The sequence below is a fragment of the Pleurodeles waltl genome, chromosome 6 (genome assembly GCF_031143425.1).
Source record: "Pleurodeles waltl isolate 20211129_DDA chromosome 6, aPleWal1.hap1.20221129, whole genome shotgun sequence".
Taxonomy (NCBI): Eukaryota; Metazoa; Chordata; class Amphibia; order Caudata; family Salamandridae; genus Pleurodeles; species Pleurodeles waltl.
Genome location: NC_090445.1, coordinates 887,002,390 through 887,026,111, shown reverse-complemented (window position 1 = coordinate 887,026,111; position 23,722 = coordinate 887,002,390). Strand labels below are relative to the sequence as shown.

Below are 23,722 nucleotides of genomic sequence, written 5' to 3'. Positions count from 1 at the left end.
CTGGACTCTTGATCAGTGTGGGGGTGCTAACTTCAGCACCGTCATGGCTGACAAAGACTCCGACCGCTGCCAGCCCGACCGGGACCATGTTCCTGATGGGGATGGCGGTCCGACCACCAGGGTCCTAATGTGACTGTTGGACTGCTTGGAGTGCGGCAGTCCGACCGCCACCGTGGCATTAGCAGTCCTAGGACCGCTAATGTTGCAATGAGTTTGTAAGTAATTCTGCTCACAAAGAAGCCGCAAACAAGCTGATACAGTAGTGACTGCAGAAATTATATGCTTGAGATCAAAAGGTCAGACCATTGAGGTGATCATCATCTTTTATTACCTGTTCAGGTTCCAGTGCTGCCAATGTTCTGCCTCCAGCTCGGGCCATTTCAGCTTGCTGTTCTACAGTAGGTCCTGCAATCAAAGGTAAAATAATAAAAACAACAAATGCGACTGAATGCAACCAATAGATCTGGACACTGAGGTTAACACATTAAAGGGAGCTCACACACTGGAGGTTCCAGCTATGTTAGATTACAAAGGTCATAATAAGGTGGTAGGGATTAGGTTGACCAGCTACAGTCAGTTCTATTTTTAGAAATACTAGATGGAGTCAATATCAAAAGTGTGCTTCTGGGATCTTAGCCTTGTGTGCATGCATGTGTTCATCACTTGATTAGGACTAGTCAATTTTGTATTTTTCCAAATGGCAGCTCAATTGTATCTGGAATTTTTATTTCAATAGCCTTCTTTCGAGCTTCGAAAATTCTGGGAGAAACATACAATGAATTTATAAAGAATAATTGCGACATAAAAAGGTACTCTTCCAAGGACTGGAGCAATCTGTTTCTTGTGTACCTATTCAAGACTTTTGATTTCATGATACAATTGAATCCATCAAAAATCACGCTCCTTATCAATAGCACAGGAAAGTGGAGTTTTTTTTAGCTGGCTAGAGGTCATGCCTATACCCTATATTGCAATTTAACATTATATTTCCCTAGTCTTGATTGTAGTGCAGTCACAGCTTGACTATGAAAATACCATCTATCTCAGTGAGCCAGATAAACATACATAAACCAAAAGAACCAAGCTGCCCACTACTGACGAACCCCAAATAGGGGAAACCATTCTTGGGTTGCCAGTGCTCTAGGGTCAGAGAGGACCTGGCAGCTCAGGCTGGACTGTTCCTATTGGAGCAGAATCAAGGCAGGATCAAGGCTGATTTGTATATTGCTGGGTCTAATCTGAGGTAGCAAAGATGGACTAGATTCTCACTTTTTCACTGGAAAAACGCTGAACCTGACTCATAAGTCCTAGGGTCATTACCAGTGGCTGAGATGAATTCACGGCATCCCTCCCATCACTTTTTGTACACTTCCTTGCATATGAATCTCATTCGAATGGCCTCAATTCTCTGACAATTTTTCTTATTGTTAAACTGATCAGAAGCTGGTGCCAGTGGAACAATAGCTGGAAAGGTTTCTGGCTAAGAAAGTGGCATATGATACTCCAAATTGGTATAACTAGTGCAGCAGCAGGGATGATAGGTGTCAAAGACAGGAGGGAAAGGAGGGGCTAAATTGCCAGTGGAGGCTCAGTTGGGAGTAATGAAGGCTTCTTGTGGCTCACAGGTGCACCACAGAGTACAAAGAAAGATCTTGTACAAGAATGCCAACTTTGCCTGGGTGAAGGCTGTTATATGTGTGGAATGATTGCCAGGGGCTGTAAAGGCTGGCAGCATCTTCTCAGCCCAAATTCAGTACGGTCAGCAATTCAGCATGTCAGGCTATCCGCGGACAGGACACACTACTACTAAAACAGAAGCGACTCATTGAGACTGAAGGGTCCCTTACATTCCGCCTGTGTCACATTCCGGATTCTTTCTCTCTGGTGCAGGACCTGGATGAGGAATAGAGCCACTTATCTCAACAATAATCACAGGCCTAGGCTATAAAATATTTTGTCTCCTTACATGATGGCTTTCACAAACCTAGGTTGTGTTGGTCCAAGAGTGACATCTGCTTGCCACAAGAATTGCAACGTCTAAAGCCTGAAAACTTTGGTGGAGACATCCCAAACAAAATACACTTCATTTTTTTAGTAGAGTTTTGAGTAAAGTGACTCCAGAATTGCGTCCTAGGGCATACAAAAAAGAAAACAGCATTGGCGTGCCATGATGGCACCTTGTGGGACTTTAACCTCACCTCCGTGGTGGACTTGGAATTGAGATAGAGATAGAGCACCTTCTACCGGCATAAGAGCTGTTGCAGAGTTTCTGGATTCAGTCTGGGGGGGGAGGATTCACGATGTGATGGACTACAGATTCATCATAATTATAGATGAATAAAAACTGGACAAAAATATTTTAAGGGACATCATGGCATAGTTAAGACAAACGCTGAATTTCTTTTTAAATGGGACAGTTACTATATCAGCATGTTAGATAGTCAAGGTGCTGTGTTTGTTGTATTGTTGATTTCTGTTGACGCGAGTCCTGCGTCCTGACTTGGATGGTGCAGTATATTGTGATGTTGTTTGTCCTGTTAATTTTTGTGTTGTTACTGAGTCTATGTTGCATTTTTTAGTGAACTTATGTAGCGTTGTTCAGATCTATTGTGTTGTATTAATGTGCTATATCTCAGTAATGTTAGTTTTGTGTTGGTGTTAGTTGCTCCTGTGTGGGTGATTGATGTCATTACTTCCCAAAAAGTTGTCTATGTCCCTACACATATAGTATAAAACTAATGACTGTCAACATATCAGAATTGACTAATCACGAACTAGGTACATTTTAAGCTGTCATAAGCATATAAAATAAAAAACTAAAGGTAAGAGTGAGTTAAGTTTGGCAGCAGTCAATAGTAGCTATTAAACAAAACCTACAAAGACATGAAATTCGTAAGTAAAGTTATTACGTTAATCTAAATTCTGACCTTTCACCATCAAATGACAGAAATGAGTTGTAAATGACAGTCACCAAAGCACTTTAGGAGCCTTAGAAGGTTATTACGGACCCTTCCAAATCGCACCAAAAAATCTTAATGCAGGCAATAATTACATCCTGTCTGGACCTCGGGAATGTTCTTTATCTGTGTGTTATGCAGACCTCTATCAAATGTCCACAAATTACTCAGAATGTAGAAGCTTATTTGTTGCTTCATATCCCGACATTTAAGTCAATGTCTGCCTATTTTGCAGATCGTCACAGGCTTCCAGTAAAAAAAAAAAAATACAATTCAAGGTCCTCTGTTTTGCACTTAGTGTTTGTGCCAACTTGGGTCTTGCATTTCTCAGACATCTGATTCAGCCTATATTTCTGCCAGGGATATGAGGACTTCCATTGTAAGACCTGCTCTTCTGCCTAGGGTCAGAGGAACCAGAAGGTAAGGTGGTGTGGGTATTCAGTCTTTTCAATTTATTGCTTCGAACCATTGAAAGTGTTCTACTCCAGCTTTGGCACTGTTTGACCGAAGCACATTGTAGGAACCATTAAAAGACATGGCTTTAATCTTCAGCTGCAGGTCTATTCTTGTTGCTCTTCATTTGGGCGGAGAAGCCCTGGTTGAACAGCCATGTGCTCTATTAATGATAAACATAAGTTTATCATATTGAGACCCGAATTTAAATTGCAATTATTCCTTCAATGCGGTACCTATTGGTATTTCATGAAATTTTGGCTGAGGACGAGCCAAAGGTTTGGTGGTAGGCTCATGACTTTTATTCTTTACTGTATGTCAAATACTTCTATCAGACTGTATGATTGTCCTTGGGATATTTTAATGTGGTGATCCTAATATATTGCATTTCTAAATGAGATTCCACCTCTGTGTAATTATCATTCATGTAATTAGTTGTAATTGTAATGAGGGTCAGAAAAGTCTGTTGGATGGTAGTAGATGTGACTATCTGTGGAGAGAAGGGAGAGAGGGGAGAGAGGGGAGAGAGGGGAAAGAGAGAGAGTGTGTGTGTGTGAGAGTCACGACCTAGGCCCTTTTCACAGACAGGTTAGACTAGGAGGGACATACCACAAGCTACTCTCAGAGGCTGAGGATTAGCACTCATACTAGGAGTTGAGCAGCATGAGAATGGTGGTGATAGCATATTGTTTTTAAGTAATCAATTAATGTGGCCAGGCCTTCTGACCTGTGTCATGGGAGTAGGGCCTACTGGCCCACTCAAAGTTATGCTGCTGTGTGCTTGGAGTAACTTTGGCCTACATCAGGCTAGTTGTGGGGAGACAGAACATACATATTAGAATGCACCTTCATTGTATGTATGTGAGCCAGTGTGTCTTTCAATACATGGGAATAGTACATGCTTGTTTTGTTTGAGTGCACTGCACTAGTGTGTACGCGAGCTAGTGAATGCTACAGTATGTGGAGGAAGTGCTTATAAGCATTGTGCTGGTAAGTATGTGTTCCTTGGATTGATATAGTACGTAAATGGCTACACATGTGTTTGCGTGAAGCACTAAGGATGCATAAGTGCCCGTGAGTGGTACACTGCTTGAGGGCCTCATACTGGGGAGCCCAGGGTGTGCCGGAGGAACATGTGGAGGTACAGGAGCCCAGTCAGAGAGGTTTATTGATTGCTGCATTCCTGGGAGCTGGGCAAGACACATACTAGAAGAGGAAAGAGCCAGGCTCTTCAGTACAAAGGGCTCTTTGATGCTGAAATAGGTCACTGGTCAAAGGGACAGGAAATATGTCAGGAAGGAGATGGGGCTAATAAGGGAATCATAAACAGTAGCCTAACAGATTTGGACACACTCCTGCTGTGATGGACTGCTCTCTGGACGAACAGCAAGACATAGGAATGGGTACGTCAAAAAGAGCAATCACCAGTACAGGAACTTCAAAAACAGCAAGACACAATCACATTGTTGCCTGGAAACGGATTACAAAAAGGGCAGCTTGAGCCTTTCAAATTGCCAAACTGAAGCTGCACATCAGCGAGGATAAGCTTACCATTAATTCTGCCTGTTACAATCAGGACTGGGGACTGAGGGGCTGCTAGTTGGGTGAGCCAAAAACACTCACCTAGAGCACCAGATTCTGCCTGACCCAGATCAGAGGTCACTGTGAGCAGAAGTAGATCACCCTGAAGGAGCAAGTTCCAGGGGGGATCCTGCCAAGTGGATTCCAGGAGCTGAGTGCGAGATTCGGGTTCATCAGGACCGTCACACTGATCGGGCTGTCTGCTCATGTACACTGTCACACCAGGCTGCATGCCCAAGTGCCGAATTCTCAACACCCTTGCCACCTCCCTTGGGGCTGAACTCTACTGTTTCACCTTCATATGGAGAAAATCAGATTTATATTCCTGACTCATTAAATCTACTTAAAAGCAGGAGAAACACAGCCGCCTTACAGGAGGCTGAAGTTGTGTTGGGAACAGATTGAGGATTCAGGTAAGGGCTAGTTTTTAAAACAAGTGTAGTCAACAGCAATAAGTCTTCACTACTCCGTGACATAGAATAGCAAACTACCTGGTATGACCGTACATAAGCAGTGAAAAAACATACCTTCAAAGGGATATGGAGGACAAGAATACCTAAAATGCCAATCATGAGTCCAATCACAACACACAGAAACTCTTCCTCATAAAAGAAAGACTGGCATGAACCAGCTGAGGATGCCATTATTGGAAAGCATACATAAGTCTCCTACTGGTTAGTAAACTGAAAGAAATGAATCAAATGAAAGCATTCTACCCAGTAAACAGAATGATTACCACCTTTTATTACGGAGTGGCCGAAAAAAAAACATTAGCCAGGGTCCCCACAAATTATATGACCAAAATATCTTTCTGTGGTTCTAGCAGAATAACCAATGCCCCGGATGACCTCTGATTTGAAAGAGAAGGTAGGAATGGGCATCAAAACTAACAAAACCACTGCAAGTATGGACAATCCACGCAGCAATACTAAGATAAAGGTCCAGTTTGGAGAGCATAGTGAGGGCTCCAAAGTACAGTAGACATTAGGATGAAATAGTAACAAAAAAGGTGCATTAGAAAGTCTTCCCTTACGTCTGAAAAGGCAATCAGGTCCAATGAGGGGTCTTGTTAAGTTCAAGTGACCCAAAGAGCCAAACCAGTGTTGTGTGCACAGAGGCACCATCTTGGCGATCATCTGAAACTACAGATGCTGCACATGCAGCAGTTGACTTATGAGATTTCTCTGCATTTAAGGTGGCCTCTACCAGAAATCTTGCTGTACACTGCCTGGACACACATTCTGGATATGAGTGGCAAAATAACATCCAGAGTTCCAACTGAGTTAGGTTATTTCTTGACACCAGTGCTCCTCACTAGACCTAGAAACTTTGTCAGCTGTCCCCTGCTCAGAAGAAGAACCCTGTCACAGACCAGTAGACAAACACTTGGCAGAAAGAGCAAATGAGGGAACTAAGGGAAAAACCCTTCCATGATACGAAGGCAGCTTTCCCAAGTGGGGTGTCCTAAAACCACTGAGTGTTTTTGGCATTTTGCAAATAATATAAGTGTGTGCATACTGTAGAAACAGTAAAAAAAAATATATAGTTACACATGGTAACAACAACAAGCACCCAATTCCCCCACCCTTCCTCACAGGTTCAGTCCACCCCTCCATTTCAAGTTGAACACTATTAGGTGAACCGGGCAAAAGAAGTGTGACCTGCAGGCAGCCATGTTTCCCAACTATATGTAGGACGAAGGTACTTTTCCCCTCCATGGTCAACCATCATCATACCTCCAACTCCGTCTCCCAGGCGTGCTCATGGGAGAAAGTCATCATGGGGATCCAGTAGCTCAGTGAGCATTGTTGCCCAGGCCTGCATCTGCAAGTTTATTATGCTAGATCATCTGCAAGTTTATTATACCTCTGTGAGTGCGCTGTCAAAGACTTTAGCCCAGGGTGGTATCAAAGGCACCAGCCTAACTGGAAAGGCAAATAAAATAAGCTGCAGAAGGACTGGTCTGCCTCCGAACCTATGGATAAAGCTCTGTGGTCTCAGGGTTAGAAAGTGTTAGGAAGGAAAATACTACCTGTATGGGTGGCTCTGCACAGCTTGCACCCCTGTCGAGAGTTCCCCATACCAATACAGATTTATTTGTGGCCATAGTGCAGACAACAATCATGCATGTACACAGAGGGCCTACTGTGACAAAGAACGCAACCTTAGAAGGGCACACCATGTGTATATGAGTGAAGGGTACACCATGTGTCTATGACTGAGGCTAAGGACTAAAAGTGTTTGCAGCAACTGATTATACTTGAATGGAAGGCCTTGTTTCCTTTTATGTGTACATGGAGACTTGCCTTCTTCCCTCTTCTGATTAAAGTGGTCTGTCAGTCTCCTACAGCCAGGTCCTTCGCTCCAGATATGGGAGGCATGGATGGTGCATGATGTTTACCCTATGCATGTCTACTAGGATGTTTGCGGAAAATATGTGCTGTGCTTGACTGAGGCACTAGAAATCCAATTTGGATTTCATGTGATTAAGATGGAGGTTGGAGAGAGTCTGTCAGACAGAAATGTGAATTGTAGGGCTTCTTCAAAGTGGGTCAGATGCTACAGTGTGGAGGCAAGAATAAAGAGGGTCCTTTCAAAGTGTAGGCACAGCCCTTATTTCCCTTTGTTATTACCCAGAGGTATTACACCCAGCATGTTCAGGTAGCCGGATGAAGAACCCTCTCCCTCTTTAGTGCTTTTTGTTTTGTATGCCCTTGATAGGGAGCTAACAACCCTCCTTCCTGCTTACAGTAGAAGACACACTGACCAGTCTGGGAGGAATAAGCAAAAAAAGTCAGGAAGTTTTTGAACCCAGTCCCAGAAAAGAACCTGGGGAATGCAATCTGTGTCTGCAACACTGGTACAGTTGTGTAGCAGGAAAGTCCAGTCGGAGAACCAGGATTTGTCATTGACAAGAACCAGGGTTCCTAGACCGGTGGGGGAAGCGGGAGAGAGACAAGGGTTCCTAGACCTTGGGGGAAGGGGGAGAGGGAGAGGGGGAGAGAAAACCTTCAAGTCCAAGGTTTGGGTCACTGATTGTCAACTCCTTGTCAGGTTTGGAAACAGATTCATGGAAATTCCCCATCCAGCTAGGAATGGCTGCCTTCTGATATCCCCTATGGTAGAAGCCCACTGACCACTGAAGAGGGGTGAAGGAGGTATGCCCACAAAAAAGAATGTCTGTCTAGAACAGGCTTCTCCAACAAGCAGCTCATGAGATTCTGGTAGCTCTCTAGCTATCTGTAAGTAACTCATGTGCGCAGCACAGTGAACTAAATTACAAGTTTTGCTTTTTTGCGTTAATGTGTGTACATCACACTTAGAAAGTGTGCATTTGAAACGAAAATGTGTATTTTAAGAATTTATGAACTGATGTTTGGAGAAAAACGGTTGCATTTCCGAAATATATATAAAGTTGATATTTGAGTGATAAAAATCAAACGGTGTTTGGGAGACTATAACTAATATTAACTTGGTGACAGGGGCATTGCAGCTTTGGTTGTTATGCATTACCCATGTAGAGGCGTTCCACATTGTCAAAGCATTTTTTACATTACTGCTGGCAACTGTGCCTGAAGCGCAGAGGTGATCACTGCTAGTAGTCTTGCGTATGTTGGCCATTAATGCAATTTTGTCTGATATGGTTACTTCTATCTTTAAGAAGTTCTGGAGGATTTTCATTGAACACATGTGGCTCCTATTACAGACAAGGCTGGAGACCCATGGTCTAGAAGAAGGGGGCTTCAATGAGCTTGACAGGAGAAGCAGGATAATGGCCTCCTGTAGTCCAAGGAAGACCGGGTAACACCACGAGTTTTGACCCTCCCTCTGCAGGGTGCTGCAGAACAACCCAACTCACTTCCCAAGTCTATGCTGGGTTATGGGCACCCTGATCATCCTCCACACGGATCGAAAGGCAGTTAGGAGAAGATACGAAGTAACTACGGAAGCCTGAGTCTCCAAAGAAGCCCCTTTGATGGCTTGAAACCACATTCAGCAGATTCATTAGAAGTGCCTGTGACAGCAAGGCACTCAAACTGTCATCCGTAGTTGGTAGCTGTTCATGAAAGAGCCTTTACAAGGATAACTACTGTGACCCCATGAAAGCTATTGACTGGTTAGGGTGGTGGGCTTTTGTTTGAGCTCACGGAACAGCCATCCAAGTAGATTCCCATCCCTACATTAGGCGCTAATGAGCATACCCTTTGCAGAGCTGTGCCCACATACCTCAGCCTCTTCAGATCCAGATGTGTGCCCACGCACAACCCTAGCACATAATCTGTCATGGAAGCCAAGAGGTGCCAGGGTGATTCAGATCTGCTGTTCCCCCAGAGCTCCTGGGAGCTCACAAGTGAGGGCAGCACCCACTCGCAGCCTTCCAGGTGCATCACATTCTGTCAAGCTAAGGTCAGAATATGAACCAGCAGCATCCTGTACAATATACCAATAATAAAAGGGGAGGAATAAAGAGAGGGTGAGGTCTCCGTAAGTAAGCTAAGTCAACATTCACAAAAGCAATGCTTAGCACATATTGCAAGTAAAGCGGGGGCTCACTCATTCAACATCAGATCTATACTCATGTAACAGCACGGGCCAAGCACCCTCCACCCCAAGAAGCACATAGGAAATATTCTCTATTGCAGGGAACTATCCCCCCCCTCTGCATGGCCATGGTGAGGGGGCACTTGAAGGCAAATCATCTGTCACAATAAGTCCCTCACAACCTAGTCGAGGACAGGCCAACAACTGCCTGTGGAATACGGTGAATAGGTACCATTCTAACCCCCTGGGACTAATTTCTACGAATCACATCTCTCTCGCTATCCGCCCACTTAACCAGTTCCATCCCTCATCTGTACAAATCCAGAACACAAGAGGATTTCAAGCTCACAGTTATTTTCCTACAAGAAAGAACCAATGACAGATCTATAAATCTGTTTGTTGCTTTCCTAGCCACAGTGCGTTCGTGGAGGCCCAATAAGCACAACTGGGGCCTGAGCATGTACTCCCGATCAGTAGCCACACAAACCACCCGAAGGACAGTAGTCCAAAATCGTAGGAACAACGGGCAGTCTCACACCATATGAAAGAAACTTGCATCATCTGCATTGATTCTAGGGCAAGCCTATATCACAGCTGGGAACATAGCAAGTTGATGCAGGGGGATAAGATAAGCCTGATGTAAATAAAAAGAAATGGGTGAGCTTGAAGCAAGCATTTCTAGACACCCAAGGGGTACACTTCAGCACTATCCTCCAAGCTGAATCTGACCCTACGTCCTCAGTCTCCTAGCACAACCGCAATTTCATCAGGCCTGGTTGCATCTCTTTCAGGACAGACCTATAGAGTTTGAGTTTATGGGTTTGTAAAGCGCATAGCTACACTGAGGCATCCCAGTGCAGCACAGTGTGACTGCTTTTGTAAGCCGTGCAATGAGGAGAAGATGGTGCAAACATTCATGTTCCGGTGGCTCTGCAGTTCCACAACCCCACCACTCACGTGCCCTGTGCACCAAGGCACCATGTAGTAAAAAATGCCCAGCTGGGAGGTCATATGCCTTTTGGAGTTCCAAGAAGGGACAAAATTCACCACCCACAAATATATATCCCCAAATAGCGTGACCCATATTTCTTGCTCAGTAAATTCTGCACCTAACCGCTCTGCCACTGCGGTATCATGCGTCACTGGGGAGGAGGCCATTATATAATAAAACATATCCTCTTTGCTGCCCACACTCCCAACTGTGTACAGATCTTGATAATATTGAAGAACACAGTGTTTATCCCCTCCTGTGTAAAGGTATCCTGTCTTGAAGTATCCCGCACCTGAAGTATGGTGTGTCTGCAGCTCTCGCTCCAGAAGAGCCACATCAGCATTTTGCCTGATTAATCGCACGTAGCATGCCCCTTTGGCAGTATAAGCCCTATATGAGAAATGCCGCAATCGTTAAACCAGGGCAAACAGTTTCACCAGCTCCTCTAACAGACACCTCACACCTTCTGGGGTTTTCCGTAGTATGCAGGGAAGACCATCAAGCACTGCCTCCGGCAGTTGAATGTCAAAATGCAACTGGGTCCGCAAGCCCGCCCGCCCTGTTAGCTATACAATAACCCTGAACCACCACCTCCATGGCCTCCAACTCCACCCCCACCAATGTGGCTGACCCTATGTTGTTGAACCAATAATTCGCCCTATGTTCGCTAAACAGCACCCGAAATGCCTGATACTCAAGCATAACTGGGTCCAAACACAACGTAGGGACACTGGATAGGGACGAGGTCCACAAGAGGAAGCACAGCACAGGGGTGTGGTCGGAATATGTTTTCACCAGATACTCCATTCATGTAATTTCTTCTTCACTGCCATGAATGACGCCCTCTGGGTCTGGACCCGGAGGGTAAAGTCAGGATATAAGGGTCAGGGTTTAAGGGCACCTTGGTGTTATCCACTACAAAAAGGTCACGTGCACAAGCTTGTTGCAGGAGATGGTCTCGGTCTCTAAAGTGCAGAAGACGTGCTACTACTAGGTGGGGTGGGGCCTAAAGGTGAGATGGCTGTGCTGGAACTATGTGCTTGTTCCAGGTAATAGAATTTGGAGAGGCACGGAGGGGCCACCACCTCTTGTAGTCAGTCCTCCACACAGGGCAGCAAGCAGGCACCATCAACAACCTCAGACAGTCCCACAATGCAGACATAGTTCCGGTGGGCCCTACCATCCTGGTCATGGAAGCGAGGAAGCAGGTGTCACGTCTTAGCCACCATGGCCAAAATGCAAAGATCGGCAGATTGGACACCTGAGGTAAGAGATTATACAGTGCCCTCCAGGGCAGTGAGCCTTTGAGAATCCTTCCAGGAGTCCTTTCAGATAAGGCCAGGTTCCACTGAAATGAAATCCATCTTTCCCCGAAGAGCTCCCCGGGGGCATCTATTGCAGCTAGGAGTTTCACAAATTACCGTTGATAGGTAACAGATCACTGCCACAAGCACCCTGTTTGATCCCCTCCTATGAGGCGCCTGAGAATACAACCTCTTTGGTCCACTGCGTCCGCCCCATGACAACCCCAGCAAAGAAGGGGGGAGCATAATAGGAAAGATCAGCCAAAGGCCGCAACCCAGATATAGCCTTTTCGCAGTTTAAACCATGTCAGTCCACCAACAGGTTAACAGAGCCCCCAACAGGAGCAGCATAATCCACCCACAAGGAAACCTAGGGACAGACCAGCAGTGAAGGCTCTGTCAGCTCCACCAGTCACACCATGCATCAGAAGGCAGTAAGCAAGAGTCTCAGTAGGCTGGGGGCAATTAGCTGCAATATAATCTGTGCCAACAAGTAGCTCACCAAATTGTGCAAGCCCAAGGAACAGGCAAAAGGGGAGAAGCAGACAGGCATCCCGGCCATAAATGGCACAGCAAAAACAGGCAACCAACAAATAGTGAGCCACAAGAAATCGCCCAGCTCAGGCGCAACACAGCGGCACATCTCAATGCCCTGAGAGGTAGAGGAAGAGCAGGAGGTCAGTCCTGAGTGCCCCCACATAGATTCCAAGTAAGCAGGGCCCCCCCTAAAATTGCTGTGTATGCCCCCAACAAGATGAGCTGCCCACAGGCCAGTCACTGCAGCCGTGTGGTCCCCACTCCACACGCAGGGCTGCCAATTTAACTTATGGGTGTACTGTGCCCCACCCAAGGCCGTCGGCAGCTGTGGTCTTGTTGGGGCGGGGGTTGCTGGGGATCTGGCTGAGGCAGGGAATAAACTGACCAGCACCATCAAAGTGGGGCTGCCATCTTGCATCTGGCTTGAGTCTGGCCACGACTGACGTCCCAGAAACTCCAGCTCTGCCCAAGAGATCCAACAAGCCTTCAGGGGCCTCCACAGGGCCGCATCCACTTGGAGTCTATCGCACATCAAAGGGCATTCCAGGTAGAATCAGGAGTCTCCAGCAAGTGCACAAGCCCCCAAAAATTCCTTGCCAGGCAAATACGGAGGCGTGGCAGGGGAGGGGAATCATGGGCGGCGAGGAGCTCACACTGTCTGCGTTCTTAGGTCATGGCAGCTGGCTCTGCCCCCCCTTTATGCATCACTGAGTTCTCTAACCCAACACCACCTCTCTGGGGAAGCCTTACACTACTCAACCTCACCACCAAGAAGTCAAAGCTATAGGGGTGTACATGGAGTCTAGTTTGGGTTTTATCAGTAAGATAAATCCCACAACACCAGAGGAAAGAGGAAAGAAACTTCAATTGTTACAGTTTGAGACCAGTAACCCCACATTTCAGTGGGATTCCTGAAAACGTTTCAGAGAAGATATCTGAGAGATGATTTGGGTATTCTCCGGCCTGGCAACAACCTTAAATAAGAGCCTTATATTCCCAGGCTGCTGCTTTTAGACATCTGCCCCAAAGTGGGTCTCAAAATGGGTTCTACGGTTCTATATGTGGTGCACCACTGCTTTCACTCTGTACATGTGGAGCCAGAGTCCAGGACCTCCAGAATTGCAGAAGTCCCTTCCTGAATGTCAGATTAAATTGTGCTGGAAGAATAAATGACCTAACTGGTGATTCTAGGAAAAAGGGGTATACTCAACTAATGTATCTGCACTTCTGTGCTATCAACACTTGAAAATCTTAAAAGGTGTTTTTTTGTTTTTAATTCAGGTCACCAAAAACACTGTCTGTTCATGTACCACAAAGAAATTACTTACAGAGGGAACAGTAAAGGTTCTGGTGCTAGAAACTCAACAAGCAGCAATCATGGAAGCCATGTTCAGCAACAAACATTTTTGTCCTGAAATGGAACAAAGGGAGTGACTTGCCAGAAGAAGGCAGACAAGTAAGGGCCCTGTAAGGCTAGGCTGCAAATAGGTTATTTGTTCACTGTGAAACAGACATTCTCATGCCTGACTTCTGGCTGACGAGGGACATCCCATAAAGTCTGCAGAGGGGGGCGCTTTTAACAAGACATCTACCTGCACACGTGTGAAATTCAAACATTAGAGAATTTACTGATAGCATAGCAATTGAGACCAGGGGCGCCATTTACATCTTATACCTTTAGAGCAGGGGTACTATTTATATCTCATACCTTTAGAGATACCAATCAAAATACTGTAGTCTTTTACAGTTGATGTTCTTCAATCACATGTTCATAGCAGTCATATTTCTTTCATGATTCTTAATATTTGCCACTATATCCTTTTTAGAGGCATTTCCAATACATACAGTTTTTACATTATTTAAATGAACAAACTACAGAATTAAGCAGTGGCATCATTAAAAATATAGCTATGAAAATTCTACAGGCCGAAATATTCTACTTATTACTAACACAGAACATGTGTTCTCTGAAACTGGTTCATTTGGACCTTCGAACAGAATGCCTATAGGGAAAGACCATAAACTTCAACTTACCTGCAGGTTTTACCTCAGAGAAGAAAGTGCCAACTTTTTTCCCTTCAACAATGTCTGTGATGACATGCCCAGAGATCTTAGGATGGGTACCATTTGCAATTACAACAGAAGTGCCACCTTGGAGGGCCCACAAAGCAGCTTTCACCTGCAAAAATGGTATGCAATGACAAATCTGCCTTTCATGAAAATGTTCTTACTCTGTAGGAACACATTGCTTAACCTGTAACAACAGTTCGAGTTTAGAGTATTTCCAGCTTCACATTTTTCAAAATAAAGCACTAAATCAACTTAGAAGAATAAGTTAACCATGCATGAGTATCATTCTTAATACATCTGTTTGCCCTCTTATTCATACACATGGAGGGTTCACAGGAATGATTTATGGGAGGGGGTTTTAAGAATGGCGCCCAGAAATCAACAAATGTGAAAATACTCTTTAGCATAATTTGATTAAAATATTGTCTCAGACCTAGAGTTCCTATGCAAGACGATGCTTGCAAAGAGGGACACTAGATGAGTCTAAGCAGGTAGGATACTACATTTCTAATCCAAGCTTTGCTTTAATAAATCATTGTATTCTTGTTCTTGACACTGGGTTCAACTAAAGTGAAACATGATTATAACTTCCAGTTAGTGGTCTCTAGCAATCCCTTTCTGATAACACGGAATCATCAGATAACCCAACCTGCAGAGGGCTGAATGAGTAGACCAGGTTCTGCACAAATCATCAATTGGAGTGTTTGAAAAGTTAACAAAAAAGCCTTAGCACCACTAGCATGGGTCTTACAACCACAGACAGAAAGGTAGTTCTGTGCAGGGTATAACACCAGAATGCATAGCACTATTAAGCGAGTAACTTGCAGCTGCTTTGCTCGAAGTAGATGAGTAATATGCTTAAAGCCACTTTTGGAACTGACAGAAATAGCTTATTCTGCCTGGCAACTTCAGACCTGAGCCATTGTCTGATTCTTGTTGTGAAATATCATCTTCAAAAGGTGTAGCCACACAGTCACCTTCAAAGGGAAGCTGAAATGCCTGTTCCTAATCAAGACATGTGAATTACTGTAAAAGGTTCATACAGCTCTTTGAAGTGAATTCCTGCTACAACAAAGCCATTCTTAAATGTTAATGGCTTAATATCACTAGATAAAATGGACACACAATTAATAAACCAGGGCATACAGAAGAATATTCAAATGTCAGGTTGGATCTGGAATTGCTACACAAGAAATTAAGCAAAAGAAGCCATCAAAAGGCCAATTTAGTTCTCAATTTTTCAAGGAGTAGATATAAAAACTCTCTGGAACGTTTTCAAGTCACTATGGCTCTGAGAGGACTTGCATTGTTTCGCTCCAATGCCTGTATTGCCAACTTGTCAGTAAGCAAATGTATCTTTTTCTTGAAGTTCCAATGAGGAAAGTAGCACTTTGCTTACTAATCTCTAGGACACTGACCTCTCCCTGCCTGGATAATTGCTACATGCTCTTCAGAAGGATGTGATCATCACTACAATACTCCAACAAATGGCACTCAAGCTCAGATGTGAGGAGGATGAAGAACCTAAAGCTCAAAGAGCAGAGCTAAATAATAATAACACTACAAAACGAAGGAACGCCCAGTAGGGAATTCAAATGGAAACATGAAAGTGGCATCCTGAAGATTTCATGCTAGTAGTCAACCTTCCTACTTTGAGGGTTTCAAAATGTGTACAAGTACAATAATTCTGAAATGTATAACCTGTAGAAAAACAGTGAAATGAAAAAGAGCTAAAACAGTGCACATAGTAATAGTTCAACCTTGGCCTCTCAATCTACAAATCTGGGATTTTTTTTTATAAGAGATTTTAAAACACAAACCTTAGATTTGTTATTGAGTAAAAGGTAGGAGCGTGTGATAGTTGAGAGAATGTGTGTAAGTGTTTTAGAGTGTTCAAATATTCTATTTTTCCCTGCCTCTCGTATGCTCTTTTAGATGGCAATGGGAGTCGTCTTGCCTGCCAGGAAAAGATTGCTTGGTTAACATGCATATCTTTTCTGGAACTACTGTGAAGGACAGACTATAGATCAGAGTGCAAGCCAAAGAGTGGAAAGCACTAATGGGTAGAAGGCCCTATTCCTTTGTGTCACAATCGCAGCACTTCCTTGAAGTGGGCCATTCAAATAGCCTGGGCTTTATGCATGATCTGTAGCTTGCCTATCAGCAAAGCTGTTGGGGCCACTGGTATCACTGTAGAATAGGGTCAGGTAAAGCCTTTGGATGAAGGTGGGACTATGTCTCTGGAAGAACCCTTGATTGATGAGTGATTTGCCCCACAGGGGTTCAAGTTAAAGGCAGAGTTAGACAAAGACCCAAGGACAAGATAATTGTAAAAAAAAATATCCTTTTCTGGTGTTTTGAAGGATGGCTAGTGGAGCATTTAAAACTGTTAAGATATATCAAAAGACTAGAAGTCAGAGAATTGACAGAGGCATCATACGTGAATATGTGGTAGGAACAGTGTTATGTAGGTTTCTCGTTGATCAGCACGGAGCAGATTGAGTACGTATTTCTGCAGCTTTTTAAAAATATTTTCTAATGGCTGAAAGTGACAGGGCTTATCAAATATTTCCATCAACCTTCTGCCCAGGAAGGAAGTTTACATCCCTTTGAACCATGCGAGAGGAGCCAGTTAAGCAGCTAATGTAAACTCACATTTGAAACAGCTGGTGAAATGATGCCTTGATAAACGAGAGATGTAAGAGCAACACTGCCTGCACCATGATAGGGGAGCTGTGGGCCATGTTTTGGAATTAGACATAAGACGTTTAATAAGAAGCAAAGAAAGAGAGAAAAGCCTTCAAAGTCAGATCTTGAATAAAGTCAGTAATGAGAGGAGATTAATGAGAATCCCAATACCTTGCTGACAGCTAGACTGTAAATTAGAAAAACTGGTTGACTGAACTGGTTCACTTGGAGAGATGACAGCAGTTTGACGCATAAGGCAAGCGTGGGGTCATGTCAGACAGACTGTGCACTATCCTACTCTGCACCTGGTGCAGACAGGGACAGTCCCCACTTTTCTAATCAATAGGCTGTTCATAGTGCAGTTACAAATCTGCCTTGGACTCCCAGCTGGAAGGTGTTGTCATACTGACCCTGCCTGTGGAGATATCCCTTTCATTCCCTTGAAAAAAAGTCTGGTTCTGCCACCTGCAGTGAAAGGTGGACCATTGACTTCAAACAGCCAGTCCACCTTTCACTAATGCTAGGTTCACAGTGCAGGCGAAGGTTTCAGCTTGCATTGGGGACCACAAATGTTTGCAGTAGGATGCACTGTCCTGGTTTGCGCTAAACAGCTCAGTTAAAGGTGCAGCCTATTTTACACTGGGACAATGCAACTTATGTCTAATCGGGCCCCAGGACTGTTTATTTGTCTGGTTTCATATTATGAGGCTTTTCAGACAGTAAAAAGGCTCAAGCCAGAACAGGCAACTGCAATGCTCTTGGTTAAAAAGTTGATTTTTATCACACAGTAGGAAGCAAATGGGCAGGCACCAGTCAAAACTCTAATGAATCCTGAAGAACAAGTTATTTACCTTTGTAATGCTCTTTCTGTTGGGTGCCAGCTAGCCGCAGATTCCTCACATTTTGAATGTTGCCTAGGTGTCGGACTGGAACTGGACCTTGGCGTGCCATCAGGTGGCACTTGGCGGTTATGGCTCCGAACGAACTAACACAGTTTCACTCCGGAAATGACTTGCAAAGACTATACTGGTGTCCCCCTACCGCTGACATCTATTGCTTTCAAGGCTGTCCACACCTCCAGACACAGAGCCCCAAAAGCAAATTGGTTGTGAACAGTGTGCAGATTTCTAGACCTGGGATGGGGAGAATGGAAAGGATGGGAAGGTTGGCAAGTATCTGCTGCTAGAAAACATTTATACCAGAAATGGTTTCTCAAGGCCAGTAACTTGTTCTTCTGATAGAGACTTCGAGCCACGGATTGCACAACTTCTAAATAGATACTGGGAGGATTTGAGTATACTATAAGATATGGCTGTGGTGCCTTGTCCTGGAGTACACTCACAAATACCATCTTGGGTCCACACAGTCTTGTTTATTTAACCTTAAGCTCAAGCCTGGGTAACTGTGGTTGCGAGCAGTAAGGCTTGACAAAGGAACCTAGTGTAAAGCATTTACCAGCTCCACAACGAAATAATAAAGTCACAGAACACAAAAAAAAATTATATATATCTTTATGAATTTTTAATTTTTAGAGACCTTAATCATCAAAATCCAAGGAAGGTTTCTAGAGATATGGATTTTAGAAATGTTATTCACTCTTAAATACAACCGCAAATAAAAAGTTTGGAAACTGTTGAGAAGTTTGAAAGAGTTATTTTGTGTACTCAGGCCCAAGATGGGCAACCAAATCCAGCAGGGCAGAGGTCTAGGGGGCCAGAAAGGATAGTTTGGAAAGTTACCTGGCCGCCCGATCATTTTTAAACTGAGTTCCAAACTTTACAGGACGACCGCCATAGACATCAATGGAGTGGTCCTCATGATTAGGTTGCAGGCAAAGGATGTTCAAATGACTTTTCTGTTGGGGGTCGATGGGGTCATGTGGGGCGATGATGGCCACAGAGATGAGGGTCCCTTGTGTCCTGCAATGAATGGCATCTGGCTATCCCAGAGTGAAACATTTCCTGACCCTTTCAAGATTGGACAACCCTTCTTCGGTTGTCAAAAGTTTGGTAGCCACCATCTATGAGCAAACCTGTTTGGGGACAGGTTTTTTCTCTCTGGCTCCATGCTGTCTACAAGAACAAAAAGAATCCTTTTCAGGGTGTTGTGGTTACTGGCCCTTCAAAAGCAGCTTCCTCTTTGGAGCTCGCATTTTGGGATAACTGCCCGAGTGGCCATCCTAGAAGAGGAGGTGACACCTCGCTCTGCAGCAACTGCCTTTGTTCCTGAGCCTGGGAGTCCTTCACACATCTCCCCAGGAGGGGAGAAAGCTGTGTGTCTACATTTGTGAGAACCACAGACTAGCCGAGGCACATAGTGGCAACTTTCTCAAAGTTGGTTAACTTTAAAAGTTACATTCATTTCGACTTGGCCATCAAGTCGCATTTAATGCCACGATTAATTTGATCCCTTACTTGACCTAGTTAGATAGTGCCATTCCTACGTTATCTGGGCAGGTGTGTCAGCCAGCAACCGTTAACCAATGGGGCTACTAACTTATCCACAGCAAAAATTGGGCTCGGAGTGTTACAAGTTGTTTTTCTTCGAAGAAGTCTTTTCGAGTCACGAGACTGAGGGACTCCTCCCTGTCGGCTCCATTGCGCATGGACGTCGACTCCATCTTAGATTGTTTTCACCGCAGAGGGTGAGGTAGGAGTCGTGAGTATACTAGATGTGCCCATGCAATGGAGTAGGCATGTATGTACATAATGTGTATTAAAATAATAGTTATTTACAAATTTACAATTTTCATTCAACTAATAACGGCTACAGGCTCCGGGGGAGGTTGCATGTGAATCTGCAGCGTCTCATGCCACGAACAGATGTACACTGGGTAAGTGACATTTTACGTTTGGTGGCATGTGTAGCTGAAGATACACATGCTGTGCATAGACTAATAAGCAGTAATCTCCCCAAAAATGCAGTGGCTTAGCCTGTAGGAGTTGAAGTTGTCTAAAACAATGTCCTTAATACAGCCTGTCCTACAGTGGCTTGTTGCGTTGCTAACACATCTACACAGGAATGTTTAGTGAATGTATGAGGTGTAGACCAGGTGGCTGCCTTACAAATTTCCGTCATAGGCATATTCCCAAGAAAAGCCATTGTGGCACCTTTCTTCCTAGTGGAATGAGCTCTTGGTGTAATATGTAGATCTCTTTTTGCTTTAATACAGCAAGTTTGAATACATTTAACTATCCATCTGGCGATGCCTTGTCTGGATATAGGATTACCTGCATGAGGTTTTTGAAAGGCTACAAACAATTGTTTTGTTTTGCGAAATTGTTTTGTTCTGTCAGTGTAATACATTAGTGATCTCTTTATGTCTAATGTATGTTAGGCTCTTTCGACTACTGAGTCTGGTTGCGGAAAGAATACTGGGAGTTCCACTGTTTGGTTTAGGTGGAATGGTGATATGACCTTTGGTAGGAATTTGGGATTTGTACGGAGAACCACTTTATGTTTATGTATTTGTATAAAGGGTTCTTGAATAGTAAATGCTTGTATCTCACTTACTCTTCTAAGTGATGTGATAGCTATTAGGAAGGCTACTTTCCAAGTATGCATCTCACAAGAGTGCATGGGTTCGAATGGTGGTCCCATGAGTCGTGTTAATACAATATTAAGGTTCCCACGAAGGTACTGGTGGTGTCCTTGGGGGTATGATTCTTTTTAGTCCCTCCATAAATGCTTTGATGACTGGGATTCTAAAAAGCGATGTTGTATGTGTAATCTGCAGATAGGCAGATATTGCAGTGAGATGTATTTTACTGGAAGAGAATGCTAGATTAGACTTTTGTGAGTGTAGTAAGTAGCTTACAATATCCTTTATGGAGGCATGTAGTGGTTGAATCTGATTAGTGTGGCAGTAGTAAACAAATATTTTCCATTTGTTTGCGTAACAATGTCTCGTTGTAGGTTTTCTAGCTTGTTTAATGACCTCCATACACTCTTGTGTAAGGTTTAAATGTCAGAATTCAGGAGACAGATTGCTAGATTGAGCGATGCTCTGATCTGTTTGTGTTGTGTTAACAGATCTGGTATGTTTGGTAACTTGATGTGAGGTACTACTGATAAGTCTAACAGTGTTGTGTACCACGGTTGGCGAGCCCAGGTTGGTGCTATGAGTATTAGTTTGAGTTTTTTTTTACTTAGTTTGTTGACCAGATAAGGAATGAGTGGGAGAGGGGGAAAAGCGTAAGCAAATATCCCGGACCAACTGATCCATAATGCATTGCCCTTGGATTGAGGGTGTGGGTACCTGGACGCAAAGGTTTGGCATTTTGCGTTTTCTTTTGTTGCAAATAGGTCTATGTTTGGTGTTCCCCAGCGGAGGAAGTGATCCTGTAGGATCTGGGGATGAATTTCCCATTCGAGAGTTTGCTGGTGATCTCGACTGAGATTGTCGGCTAACTGGTTCTTAATGCCTGGGATGTATTGTGCTATTAGGCGAATGTGATTGTGAATTGCCCAATGCCAAATTTTTTGTGCTAAGAGACACAGTTGTGACGAGTGTGTCCCTCCTTGTTTGTTGAGATAATACATTGTTGTCATGTTGTCGGTTTTGACAAGAATGTGTTTGTGGGCTACTAGTGGTTGAAATGCTTTTAATGCTAGAAACACTGCCAACAGTTCTAAATGATTTATGTGGAGTTGTTTTTGTTGATTGTCCCATTGTCCATGTATTCTGTGCTTGTTGATGTATGCTCCCCACCCCATCATGGAAGCATCTGTTGTGATCACATCTTGAGGCACTGGGTCCTGGAATGGCCGCCCTTGGTTTAAATTTATAGGGTTCCACCATTGAAGCGAGAAGTGTGTCTGGCGGTCTATCAACACTAGATCTTTGAATTGACCCTGTGCTTGTGTGCATTGTTTTGCTAGGCACTGTTGTAAGGGCCGCATGTGTAATCTTGCGTTTGGGACAATGGCTATGCATGAAGACATCATGCCTAGAAGTTTCATTACAAACCTTACGGGGTAGTGTTGGTTAGGCTGTATGCTTGATGTTATATTTTGGAACGCTTGGACCCTTTGTGGACTTGGAGTGGCAATCGCTTTTTGTGTGTTGAGTGTTGCTCCCAAGTATTGTTGTATTTGGGATTGCTGCCGATGTGATTTCTGGTAATTTATAGAAAACCCTAGTTTGTGTAGAGTTTCTGTAACGTATTGCGTGTGAAGACGACACTGTTGTTGAGTGTTGGTTTTTATTAGCCAGTCGTCTAAGTATGGGAATACGTGCATGTGCTGTCTCCTTATGTGAGCGGCTACTACTGCAAGGCATTTTGTGAATACCCTTGGGGCTGTTGTTATCCCGAACGGTAACACTTTGAATTGATAGTGTACGCCGTGAATTACAAACCTTAAGTATTTTCTGTGACAAGGATGGATGGGTATGTGAAAGTAGGCATCCTTGAGATCTAATGTTGACATGTAGTCCTCCTTTTTTAGTAAGGGAACCACGTCTTGAAGTGTTACCATGTGGAAGTGATCCGACATGATGAAGAGATTCAGTGTTCTGAGGTCTAATATAGGTCTTAACGTTTTGTCCTTCTTTGGAATTAGGAAATATAGTGAGCAGACGCCTGTTCCTTTCTGATGGCTGGGTACTAACTCTATTGCTTGTTTTTGTAATAGTGCTTGGACCTCTATTTGTAATAGGTCTAAGTGTTGTTTGGACATATTGTGTGCCCTTGGAGGCACATCTGGCGGGAAATTTGTGAATTCTATGCGATAACCATGTTGGATAATGGCTAGGACCCATGCGTCCGTAGTAATGTGTGTCCAGTTTTGATACTATGCGGTAAGTCTCCTCCCCACTGGTGTTAAGTGTTGGGGTTCTGTGACATTGAAGTCACTGTTTGGTTTGGCTTGTTTTAGGTGTCTGGAACTTTCCCCTTCCTCTTGGGAATTGTCCACCTCTATATGAGCCACAAAACCCTCCCCTCTGGTATTGTGCCTGATAGGTGGGTCTGGTTTGCGAGGTGGAAGGCTCTGGTGTTTGCATTTGAACCCCCCCTCTAAATTGTGGCTTTCTAAATGTGCCTCTGCCCTGTGGGAAGTAGAGCGCGCCCATGGCTTTGGCCGTGTCCTTTAATTTTTCAATTGCTGTGTCCACTTCCTGCCCAAACAATTGTTCCTGGTTAAAAGCCATGTTCAACACTGCTTGGTGGATTTCTGGCTTGAATCCAGAGCTTCGTAACCATGCATGCCTGCGAATGGTTACCGCAGTGTTGACTGTTCGTGCTGCCGTGTCTGCAGAGTCTAATGCGGACCTTATTTGGTTGTTGGATATTGCTTGTCCTTCTTCCACAACCTGTTGGGCATGTTTCTGGTGTTCTTTGGGCAAGTGTTGTATAATGTGTTGCATCTCGTCCCAGTGTGCCCTGTTGTAGCGAGCAAGTAGGGCTTGTGAGTTTGCGATTCGCCATTGATTGGCTGCCTGTGCTGCCACCCGTTTGCCCGCTGCGTCAAACTTCCTACTCTCTTTGTCAGGCGGTGGAGCGTCTCCTGACAATTGAGAGTTTGCCCTCTTTCTTGCTGCTCCTACAACCACTGAGTCTGGTGTACGTTGCTGTGTTATAAACACAGGATCCGTTGGG

General features: G+C 44.2%; 1 protein-coding gene across 2 annotated transcripts in view; it reads right to left on the bottom strand.

The window, feature by feature from the left end:
- The window catches only part of ALDH18A1 (aldehyde dehydrogenase 18 family member A1), a 284,510-nt gene that overhangs the window by 142,604 nt on the left and 118,184 nt on the right, over positions 1-23,722 (bottom strand). For both annotated transcript variants that reach the window (XM_069239691.1, XM_069239692.1), the window contains exons 9-10: positions 14,400-14,544; positions 332-405 (exon numbers count right to left, since the gene is read on the bottom strand). In XM_069239691.1, the coding sequence (XP_069095792.1) occupies positions 332-405; positions 14,400-14,544 (219 nt within the window). The remainder of the gene's footprint in view (positions 1-331; positions 406-14,399; positions 14,545-23,722) is intronic.